Source organism: Globicephala melas, chromosome 4, assembly GCF_963455315.2.
Source record: "Globicephala melas chromosome 4, mGloMel1.2, whole genome shotgun sequence".
NCBI classification, from domain to species: Eukaryota; Metazoa; Chordata; class Mammalia; order Artiodactyla; family Delphinidae; genus Globicephala; species Globicephala melas.
In genome coordinates, this window is record NC_083317.1 from 66,878,596 (window position 1) to 66,891,459 (window position 12,864).

Here is a 12,864-nt window from a genome sequence, read left to right on the forward strand (position 1 = left end):
ATACTAGACATATGAAGAACCAGGAAAATGTAACTCTGACCAGGAGAAAATTCAGTCAATAGAAAAATGACTCAGAAATTACAGAGATGATGGAATTTTAATATGTTCAGGAATTTAAAGACATATAAAAATAATGATGGAACAAATAGTGAATTACAATAAAGTAATGAAAACTATACAAAAACTTAAAATTCTAAAACTGAAAATACAATATCTGAAATGCAAAGTTCACTAAAAGGATATAACAGCATTTAGACACTGTAGAAAAAAAGATCAGTGAACATTAAAACAGTCAGTAGAAAATATCCATTGCAGTACAGAGTTTAAAAAAATGAAGAGAGGGGAATAAAGAAGAAAAGAAAAAAAGTTTCAGTGATCTGTGGGACTATACTAAGTGGTATTACACATGTATATTTGGAGTAATAGGAAAAAAGGGCAAAATATGGACAAAAATATTATAAGAAATAATGGTTGAAAATGTTCCAAATTTAATGAAAAATATAAGCACATAGATTAAGAAAAAGAAAGAAAAAAAAACCTAAGTGGACTCAGGAAATTCAGCAAACTCAAAAGCCGAAATAGTAAAGCATAAAAAACCACCCAGAGACTCACACCCAAATCAAATTGCTAAAACTGAATAACAAATTTAAAAAATCAAAAAAGCATCCTGGGAAAAAATATATTATGCTTGGAAGAATAGCAAGAAAAATAGTGGTGTACTTCTCATCACAAATAATGCAAACCATAAGCTAATGGAAATATATATTTAAAGTGCTAAAAGAGAAGGACTATAAACCCATAAATCTATGTCAAATAAAAAAATCTTACAAAAGTGAGGATAAAATAGAGAAATTTAGACATGGAAATGCTAAGAGAAATCACTGTCAGTAGAACTGCACTACAAAAAAAACCTTAAAGAAGTACTCTGGGTAAAGAAAATTGATAACAGATGGAAACTTGAGTCTACTTCAAAGAACAAAGAGTGCCAGGAAGGGTAAAAAAGTAAACAGACAGAAAAGACACTTTTGTTTCTTGATTTCTTTGAAAGGTCATAACTGTTTACAGCAAAAAAAAAAACTACATAGCAAAGTTTATAATAATCATAGAAGTTAAACGTATTACAAAAAATGGGAAATGGAAAAACACTCCTTACGTTATGGATGAAGTGGTATAAAATTATTTGAAGCTAGACTGTGATGTGATGCATATTGTAAACTCTGAAGTATCTAAGATATAGAGTTAAAAAGATAATAGAGGGGCTTCCCTGGTGGCGCAGTGGTTGAGAGTCCTCCTGCCAATGCAGGGGACATGGGTTCATGCCGCGGTACGGGAAGATCCCACATGCCACGGAGCGGCTAGGCCCGTGAGCCATGGCCACTGAACCTGCGCATCCAGAGTCTGTGCTCTGCAACGGGAGAGGCCACAGCAGTGAGAGGCCCGCATACCGCAAAAAAAAAAAAAAATGGGGGAAATAAAACAATAACAAAAATAGTCACTTACAGTTTTTAAAAAAGAATAAAGAACAGATAGAACAAAATACAAATGACAATAGACTTAAATCCAACCATATATCAAGAATTATTTTATTTTTTTAACATCTTTATTGGAGTATAATTGCTTTACAATGGTGTGTTAATTTCTCCTTTATAACAAAGTGAATCAGCTATACATATATAGTCCCATATCTTACATTTAGTAGTATATATAAGTCCATGACACTCTCTCACTTCATCCCAGCTTACACTTCCCCTTCCCCGTGTCCTCAAGTCTATTCTCTATGTTTGCATCTTTATTCTTGTCCTGCCCCTAGGTTCATCAGAACCATTTTTTTTTTAGATTCCATATATATGTGTTAGCATACGGTATTTGTTTTTCTCTTTCTGACTTACTTCACTCTGTATGACAAACTCTAAGTCCATCCACCTCACTACAAATAACTCAATTTCATTTCTTTTTATGGCTGAATAATATTCCATTGTATATATGTGCCACATCTTCTTTATCCATTCATCTGTCGATGGACACTTAGGTTGCTTCCATGTCCTGGCTACTGTAAATAGAGCTGCAGTGAACATTGTGGTACATGACTCTTTTTGAATTATGGTTTTCTCAGGGTATATGCCCAGTAGTGGGATTGCTGGGTCATATGGTAGTTCTATTTGTAGTTTTTTAAGGAACCTCCATACTGTTCTCCATAGTGGTTGTATCAGTTTACAATCCCACCAACAGTGCAAGAGGGTTACCTTTTCTCCAGCATTTATTGTTTGTAGATTTCTTGATGATGGCCATTCTGACCAGTGTGAGGTGATACCTCATTGTAGTTTTGATTTGCATTTCTCTAATGATTAATGATATTGAGCATCCTTTCATGTGTTTGTTGGCAATCTGCATATCTTCTTTGGAAAAATGTCTATTTAGGTCTTCTGCTCATTTTTGGATTGGGTTGTTTATTTTTTTTGATATTGAGCTACATGAGCTGCTTGCAAATTTTGGAGATTAATCCATCGTCAGCTGCTTCATTTGCAATTTCCTCCCATTCTGAGGGTTGTCTTTTCGTCTTCTTTATGCTTTCCTTTGCTGTGCAAAAGCTTTTAATTTTTATTAGGTCCCATTTGTTTATTTTTATTTCCATTTCTCTAGGAGGTGGGTCAAAAAGGATCTTGCTGTGATTTATGTTATAGAGTGTTCTGCCTATGTTTTCCTCTAAGAGTTTGATAGTTTCTGGCCTTACATTTAGGTCTTTAATCCATTTTGAGCTTATTTTTGTGTATGGTGGTAGGGAGTGTTCTAATCTCATACTTTTATATGTACCTGTCCAGTTTTCCCAGCACCAATTATTGAAGAGGGTGTCCTTTCTCCACTGTACATTCCTGCCTCCTTTATCAAAGATAAGGTGACCATATGTGCATGGGTTTATCTCTGGGCTTTCTATCCTGTTCCATTGATCTATATTTCTGTTTTTGTGCCAGTACCATACGGTCTTGATTACTGTAGCTTTGTAGTATAGTCTGAAGTCTGGGAGCCTGATTCCCCCAGCTCCATTTTTCTTTCTCAAAATTGCTTTGGCTATTTGGGGTCTTTTGTGTTTTCATACAAATTGTGAGATTTTTTGTTCTAGTTCTGTGAAAAATGTCATTGGTAGTTTGATAGGGATTGCACTGAATCTGTAGATTGTTTTGGGTAGTATAGTCATTTTGACAATGTTGATTCTTCCAATCCAAGAACATGGTATATCTCTCCATCTATTTGTATCACCTTTAATTTCTTTCATCAGTGTCTTATAGTTTACTGTATACAGGTCTTTTGCCTCCTTAGGTAGGTTTATTCCTATTTTATTCTTTTTGTTGCAGTGGTAAATGGGAGTGTTTCCTTAATTTCTCTTCCAGATTTTTCATCATTAGTGTATAGGAATGCAAGAGATTTCTGTGCATTAACGTTGTATCCTACTACTTTACCAAATTCATTGATTAGCTCTAGTAGTTTTCTGGTGGCATCTTTAGGATTCTATGTATCATGTCATCTGCAAACAGTGACAGCTTTACATCTTCTTTCCCGATTTGGATTCCTTTTCTTTCTTTTTCTTCTCTGATTGCTGTGGCTAAAACTTCCAAAACTATGTTGAATAATAGTGGTGAGAGTGGACAACCTTGTCTTGTTCCTGATCTTAGTGGAAATGCTTTCAGTTTTTCATCACTGAGAACGATGTTGGCTGTAGGTTTGTCATATATGGCCTTTATTATGTTGAGGTAAGTTCCCTCTATGTCTACTTTCTGGAGGGTTTTTATCATAAATTGGTGTTGAATTTTGTCGAAAGCTTTTTCTGCATCTGTTTAGATGATCATATGGTTTTTCTCCTTCAATTTGTTAATATGGTTTACCACATTGATTGATTTGCATATATTGAAGAATCCTTGCATTCCTGGGATAAACCCCATCAATAGTTATTTTAGATAGTTAACTAAACAGTACATTTAAATGGCAGAAATTTTCAGGTTAAATCCATATACATTTAATTTAAATTAATTTTAAAATTTTAAACAAAATCAGTATAAAATATTGTTGTGTTAAACACAGTTTTATTATTTAGGTAAGAATAAATAAATATCATGAAATATTATTTGGCCTTAAAAAAGAAAGAAATTCTGACACAATTGCTACAACATGAATAAACCCTGAAGACATTATGCTACGTGAAATAAGCCAGGCACAATAGTACAAATATTATATGATCTCGAGTGGTCAAATTTATAGGGACAGAAAATAGAATGGTGGTTGCCAGGTGCTGTGGGAATCCAGGGGGACAGTTATATTTAATGGGTACAGAGTTTCAGGTGGGGATGATAAAAAGTTCTGGAGATGGATGGTGGTAATGGCTGCACCACAATGTGAATGTACTTAATGCCACAGAACTGAATACTTAAATATAGTTACAATGGTAAAATGCTGGTAGTTCATATTTAAAAAGCAAAGCTGAAAACTGCCAAATGGGTTATACTATCATAGACCTGAATTCACCCTTGGAATATAAATTTCTGACAGAATTCAAATAAATTCAGCTGGTTAACTGCACTCACCCAGAGCTGCCAGGTGGCAAAAAGAGCAAATATGTATACAAATAATAGGGATGATCTGGGAGATAGATCATGACTTCCAAATGTTTTGATGACGAGTACTGAGGAAAGGTCAGACAGAAGTAAGATAGCCTTGAGGGTTACCCCCTGCAATAGGAAGCAGCAGTGGGGAGAACTGGAGAAGAAACAAAAGAGCAAAACAAGTTAGAAAGAGACCAAAAAAAAAAAAATTGTGCCCTTAGAGGTCGGGGGGGAGAGAAATTGAGGAAAGAGAGGGTTAACAGAGTGACAAATGCTATAGAGAAGTCAAAGAGGATGACAACTAACAAAATTCACTGGATTTTGCAAAAAGGCAATGACCCAGGATTACATGATTTCAGCAGGATGCTGAGCAAACAGCACAGAGGTTTCCCACAGAGCAGATCATGAAGACAATAATGACTGACTGTTATAAACCTGGCAACATGAAGGGGAAAAACAGGCTCCACCAAAGAGAGGAAAGATGGAGAAACTAATGTATTCTTCTGAGTCTTATTCATAAATCAGGCTTTATCAGTGCTTTGAAAACCATTCCCACAGCAAAAAGAAGCTCAAAAACTATCATCGGTCACCTTACCTGGGAAAGGCACAAAGGCATGTCTCATGCTAACTGAAAACGGCATTCCTCTGTCTGAGGCTCTCTCCTCCATCTTTGCCTGGTGCCTGGGGTTCAGGCCACAACCCTTCTTTTTTCCTCCTCTGTTGTGCGAAAAACATCATCAGCTGGACATGAAGCAGTCTTAAATATATGAAAATGGTCTGAGTTTTTCAGTAAGTCAATATTTCCATCTAAGAAATTTAAAAAGCTTATTTGAAACACACTTTAAAGCTTAACAAATATACTAGACCTCGTTCAGCAAACCTTCAATTAAACAGGAAGGTATTTCTGTAATAACCTTTCCCACAAACTGCTTCACTCAATTCAGTAAATCTCATTGACCATATCTAATATAAATGATCTGTGCTTTTTCTTCCTTTTGTGAGCATATGAAGAGGGCAGGAAGGGGGATGTTCCAGACACTGCTAAACTTGTCCCTTTAGTTTTTGACTTAAGCATATAGTGCTGGTTGATTTAATTAGTGACCCAGATTTTCAGCTTTTTGCCATCAACTAGCTTCTTTATAGACAGACTCAGGATTTGAAATAGAATAGAAATGTGTATGCCTGGAACAGAAAATTAAACTGATTTCATTATTTGTCCAATAGGCTATTTTTGAGCCATTCATACTCCCAGAAGTATATTAACCCAAATAAAGAGAAATAGAGTCTACCTGCCCATAGGAAGTAGGCCTTTGCCTAGGGCTTGAGAAGGTGGGCTTTCCTCTACTAGTGTTGGCATTTTGATCTCAAAATCTCTTGGTACATTCTGAATATTTGGTTCTATAAAGGTTATTCGTCCTAAAATCAAGCAGAATGAAGACATAAAATTAGGGGGGGAAGGGAAGAGGGGAAATCTGACATTTACTTTAACACGAATACCATTTCTGAATTATCCTAAAAATGCATGCTCTGTTATTGTTAAACTAAATTTAAATGATATACACTTTATTATGTTCATGTGTCTAAAAATAACAAGTACAAGACCAATCATGATATAAGTGAATATATGAATCAGCTACAATACAGTGTTTTATAATTAACTTCGTTCTACAGAAACAATCCCATGATAAGAATATGATAAATCATACTATTTCTATGCTAAAATGAGTACCAGAAGTTAGCACTATAAAATGCTAGCAGTTATACAAATGAGTAAAAGACAAATCAAATGGATCTTAGGAGAAATGACTGTCGAAGCCTTTAAAAGCCAGGAACAAACAAGATACAGAAAAGAGGATCTGAAGCAGAAGAGCAACTGAGTGCTGAACAGAACAACTGGGGCCACAGGAGTTAGGCCACAGGATGCAGGAGATGGAGTAGTAGTGAGAGATGGTGACTAGAACGTTACTTTCTAGATATCACCTGGCCAGTTTTCCTCCTCCTCCTCATCACTTATCACAAGAATCAATGGTAGGTAGCACTGACATGACTAGAAACTAGAATCAGGTGGCTAGTACATTTTCTAGGAAACAGAAAGCTATTTGTTTTAATGCTTATGGCCTTTAATTTCCCCCAAATATTTTACATTTTATTTATTTATTGGATGAATTTTTCAAAAACACACAGGCGTTGTTCAAAAAGTTCGGGTAACTGACTGCTACTGCAGTTTTTATCATACACATATAGTGACCAAAAAATCCTCTGTTTTATGACACTCTTCATTCTAACAGGCTCTCTACTAGCTACTGTATGTAATTCCATCTTCTTTAGATGAATCAGAGATCTTAAGTATCTCAGATACTGTTTTTCTGAATAAACTCCTGATACTATATCCTCGTTATTTTGATTTTAGCAAAAATTAGTGTTCAATTAATGGTAGATATTATTACACTTATTAGCATTAAATGGCCTAATCAATTTTATAAAGCTAACAAATAGCACAGGAAAGAATCCAAGTCTCTTTCTGCCTCAGCACACTGTCTTCTCTTCTATGATAATATCAATACTTAATATTCAGGCCTAGTGTTTGAATTAATGAGGTAACACTGGTAGACAAATAAAATGGCAAAAGTAAATTACAAAACATGAATATAGCTTCATGAAGATTAATTCTAATAATGAAAGGGCTTTACTATACTTAGGTAAGCTTGTATTTCTAAAATATTCTTTAAATGTAGGCATAGTATAATGAAAAACAATCAGGAAAACAACAAGGAATTGATGACTTTCTGCTTTATAAGCAACAAATAAATGTGCAAAAGCTTTGAAAACTCTAGGTTGATTTTTTTTCACCAACAAGGATTTATTTTACATAAGTTTACACATTAGCATACGTTTCAAAATGAAACTTAAAACAGGGCAAGAAATAGGCAAGAAGCACCAAGAGGTTACCTAAATAGGGAGAAGGAAGAGGAATTGTTTAGAACAGAGACTAAGCAAGCAAAGAGGAAAGCAGCTCCTCACGGTGCCCCCATCCTCAATAACAGCAACAACTGATAATGTACCACGCATCATTCTAAACACTTTACATGTACTGACCTATTTAATCCTCAGGATGACCCAGTGAGGTAGGACTGTTATTATCTTGTTTTATACATTTGGAAACTTGGGTACTGAAAGGTTAAGTACCTTGTCTAAAGATTCTCAGCACCAAGATTCAAACCTTGTGAAAATGTGATATCAAAGTCCACATTCTATACCACCAAACTAAAATGCCCCCTCTATGAAGGAGTTAATGCTGCCCTTTCTTCCACTGCACATTGCATTTGACAAATATGTGAAGCTGTGCACTACCTAGAAAAAGAATGCTTTTTTTTCTTCATGAGATTACATGCATACTGATCCCAAGAGGGCCAAAAGACATGCAAAGGACTCTACAGCTTTCTTTTCCGATTGAGTAAAGTAAGACACTCCCTTATTACTGCACAGGCCTACTTAGATTCAACTTGGAGAGACTCTTAAGAGATTCAGAATAGGGCTGTGACTGAAATTAGATAAGATCACTGACTCAAATAAATATTTAATTCCTGGCCATACTCTCATCCAATCTCAGACATCCAAGTTACTCTATACAGTACTTGAAAGCAGGAACTGTTATCTTACTAAATTTCATCTCTTTATCTACCTGATATTCACCTATGCTTTGGATGTAGTATGCGTTTCATAAATGTTTATAGAACTTCACTGAACCCAATGATCAACATTCGAATTCCTTGGTCGTCATAAGCAAATATTACATATGCAAATATTATATTATTATTATTATATTATATTAAAATATTATTATTTGCTTATTACATAAGCAAATATTACATATGAATTTTTTTTTGCAAAACTGGATATTATCCATATTTAAGATTTCTCATTACCTGTAGCAGTGTGTGATTGTGATACAGGATAGATTCTTTCCATTCCAAGGAAAGGATTCAGACGTTTTTCCCGCTGCAGGGGAAAGACCACTTTGGTAATAGCATTAGTGATTCTTCTCCACTCTAATATCAAGCCTGGTAAAGGATGTAATGCCCTTAATTTATTTAAAACATCCTGCCAAAGAATTATAATAAAGTAGGATCAGATTCTTGTCCAAATTCCATAGCAAACTAGAATCTCTTTTAAGTAAACAATATAATCTCAAAACTAAATTTGATAACTCCTGTATCTAAACTCAACTTTACTATTATAAAATTACTATTTGGGTTTTTTGGAAATCACCATAATGATAAATCTATAATAACTATAGATTATAAAATGTAAACATGTTAATGTTGAGTAATGTCAATTTACATCTACTATTAAAAAAAAAAATCAATGAGATGTCAACTTAGTAAAACAGCTGCTTCCCCACACCCCACCCAATTGTTTACACCATCTCTTTCCTTTATATTTTCCTCCTCCATTGCTCATGTGATTGTAAGTTTCCCAGTCTTTTTTTTTTCCTTCTTTTTGCCATAATACTTTCATGGTCTTTGTATCAAGGAAATTTATTTTTAAAACTTTGAATTGTCCATGCTACAGACATTCAATGAACCTTTAAGGAACAAAAACTTGTAGGGTAAAAGGGCCAATGCGATTAAATAAAAAGTTTTGCTACAGAATGAGGCTGTGGAAACTTCCCCGGGGCAGGCAAGTCATAATTAATAATATTATGGTCAAAATTCTACAGAATGGCAACTTGGACTGCTCTCTCCATGGCTGTTGTGGCTGTACTTTCTATCCTTATTTTCCATTGATAATTCATTCAGTAAAAATGTAAAATTAAGGCTTTCTCTCTTTTGTCCCATGTATACAGTTTCCAAGGGTTGTGATTCAATTTGACTTTGAAATTAACAGATTAGATTCTCAAAACAAATGCATGGAAAACTTACTATTTTGCTCTGAAATTGAAAAAAACAAAATTTTATTTATATTGACTGTCTTTTTATTTTTTAAATTCTTCCATACCTTTCTGTTCATGTTCATATAACGACAGAAATTATATTATACTAGAAGTCCAAGAGTAGTGCATATCAATAATTAATGTCTATATAGGTCTGAATTTACAAACCTTTACACTGTTTTAATGATAGGAAGGACACAATTGCTAACTCAGATTATGATCCAGATTTTCCATGCTGGAATGTTTCCATAGTGTTTGTGGGCAGCTGAACAAAAAACCAATTTGTTTTTGTCTGGATAAGTTCAAATGGTGTACTACATTGGATCTTGATTTCATCAGCATTCTTTCAGGACACCAAAATGCTAAAAGTAGTTCAGATTCTGCCCTGTGACTGCCCCAAAGAGCACCTTACTAGTGCTGAACTGTTTTCCCAGCCTTAGCTTCCATCCATCATCATTCCCTCTTCTGGTAGAACCCAAAGTTTTCTTGCTGCCTTGGTGTTTTCTCTCTCCATTTGGTGGCAACTTCAATTCCAAAAATAAAACCTGCAAGAAATTAATGCTTCTTTAGTCAAGAATCAAATCACAAGTATTATCATTCAGAAAACATTTTAAAAAGTTATTCGAGAAAAGATTCTATACATTTCAACATGGATTGTAAGAATATTTTTGGACAATTTGGAATTATCACATTTAATAAATAATGGCAATAAAATCTTACATCAAGTAGGCTGTCCATACCCTAATTTAGTCAGTCTTAGATTAACAGTAACACCAGGCTCTTAAACAGTCAAGAATACAAGAATGTATATTCTGTGCTGAACAACTGACAAACTATTGGCATTGCGACTTTAGGTTGCTCTGATTATAAGCTCACCTAAATACTGCTTGATGTGGTGACCAATGCGGCTGCTTGATCATTTAAGCCCCATAAAGGATAAACATGGGAGGCTTCGTGGCTATTGTGTGATCACAAAACTCAGAGAACACTAAAGTAGGAAGGGGCCCCAAAAGCCATCTAATTCCACTACCACAAGGCTAGACCCTGAGAGGCCCTGGGCAAAAAGCCAGGAGAAGGTGATTGATCCAATGCAGCAATAATGAAAGTTAGAGAGTGGCCAGTAAGCACCCACTGAAGAAACTAGGCTTACACGGAACAGGGATCCAGGCTGCGGGTCAGAGGGAAGATCCCATGTATACCTTAAACTCACTAGTTCTTGTTAGAGGGGTTCCAATTTAGGCAATTCAGAACACTATCTACTCTTTCTACTCATTCATTTATATACTTTCAGTAAGATTTATTGAACCTTGGATTATTTTCCCAATAATAATTCTAAAAATTGAAACCCTTTGCATGAGAATTTTTTCTACAAGTTGGGCCAGGGGTGGAAGTAAAGATATACCTGTTTCCCTAGAACAGTGGTGATGACAGAAACAAAAATCTGGTTTTAGTTTTAAGTAGTGTGAATAAGTGGGGTCCTAGGCATGAAAATTACTGAGGCTTACTATGGATGTTAACAACTAACTTGCCCAAAGACTGTGTTATATAGATATGAACATATGCACACATAAGGATTGGGGTTGCTATATTTAGCAAATAAAATTACATGATGCCCAGCCAAATTTGAATGACATGGAGCATACTTATACTAAAATATTGTCCACTGTTCATCTGAAATTCAAATTTAACCAAGTGCTGGTATTTAATCAGGCAACTCTAATATACTTATCAAAGAGTATATAAATGAATGACAGCAGAGAAGAGAGAAGAAAATAACTGAATAGAAAAAATGAAACATTATTACAATAACAATAAATCGACAACCCCAGGAAGGAAGACCTATCATAATTAAGACAATTTAAAGATCTCAAGTTTTATCTTAAGCTTCCATTTTTGGTGAATCCTTCAGAATTAATTATAAAAACTTCACACATAAATTCTCTCTTCAGGTCTTAACTAACACATCTGTGACTGAGGGAGTTGAACTGGATGGGAGCAAGAGACACTAATATTTATTAAGCACTTCCTATGTGCCAGCCATCAGGCTAGGTGCTTTAACATGCAATCCTTATAACAACTTTATGACAAATCTGCAAAGTTTAGACAGTTGGAGAAACTTGCTCAAAGTTGCATGCCCAAAATGTAGTAGAATTAAGAATTAGAACCCAAAGTCTTCTAACTCTAAAGTCCTTTTTCTTTCTACTAACCCATGCTTCCCTCTAGACCAGGAGTCAGAAACTTTTTCTACAAAGGGCCAGACAGTAAATATTTTTAGCTTTGTTTTACTGTCTGTCACACCTTTTCAACTGTGCCATTATAGAATGAAAACAGCCACAGGCAATAAGTACATGAACAGCTATAGCTGTGTTCCAATAAAACTTTATTTACAAAAACAGGTGGCAGGCCAGATCTGGCCTGCAAGTCATATTTTGCTGATACCTTCTCAAGACCAGTGCCATCCAAGAACTTTCTGCAATAATAAAACTGTTCTATATTTGTATTGTCCAATATAGTGGCCACTAGCCACCTGTGGCTATTGAACACTTGTAATGTGGTTAGCATGACTAAGGAACTTAATTGATATATTTTATTTAATTTCAGTTAATTTAAACTGAAACAGAGATAAGTGGCTAGTGACTCCTTTATTGAACACTGCAGCTCTAGATGATTAGTAACATCTTGCCTATTTGAAAGATTCAACTTAAAATCACCAAGGATAAAATAATCAATGTATGAAAATGTTAGATTACCTTTAATATAACTTCCATTTTAACATGAAGATCTAAGAACAAGTCAATAATATCAAAGGACTTTTATTCTAGGCCAGAGTTTGGTCTAGGCCTAAGGCCCACATGCCTTTGCACCCATCTGAATCACAAGAGTACTGGTTCTTGCCTTTGCCCCAAGCCTACTTGTGCTGATATCCAGAGATTCTATATTTTTGACAAGTTCCCCATGTAATTTTAGGTGTAGCGAGCTAGGTTCTGGCTTGGGGACTTGTGGACTAAAGAAATCAAAAGAAAGTATTTTAAAACACCCCAAAAAACACCACTGAATTCAATACAAATGTACCACGTGATTAGGAGAAACAAAGTTCCTCATTTTTTAAAAACGCATAACTGTGGCTAAAGTGGGGGGGGGCATTTGTAAGCCCTTTATATAATATTTATACAACACTTACTATGAGATAGGCACTGTTCTAAGTGTTTTACATTTATTGCTTATTCCTCACAACTCTATGAGGTATTTCTAACATGAGGTATTTTACTGATGAAGAAACTGAGATATAGAGTTAATGAAGTGGTCCAAGGTCATGGAGTTAATTAATAAATAGAGCAG

At 35.0% G+C, this 12,864-nt stretch overlaps 1 protein-coding gene across 1 annotated transcript in view; it reads right to left on the reverse strand.

Annotated features, from left to right (window-relative positions):
- POLQ (DNA polymerase theta) overlaps positions 1-12,864 on the reverse strand; it is a 114,547-nt gene that overhangs the window by 20,087 nt on the left and 81,596 nt on the right. Inside the window, exons 21-24 of the mRNA XM_030857808.2 lie at positions 9,933-10,070; positions 8,519-8,693; positions 5,882-6,008; positions 5,188-5,309 (exon numbers count right to left, since the gene is read on the reverse strand). Coding sequence (XP_030713668.2) covers positions 5,188-5,309; positions 5,882-6,008; positions 8,519-8,693; positions 9,933-10,070 — 562 coding nt within the window. The remainder of the gene's footprint in view (positions 1-5,187; positions 5,310-5,881; positions 6,009-8,518; positions 8,694-9,932; positions 10,071-12,864) is intronic.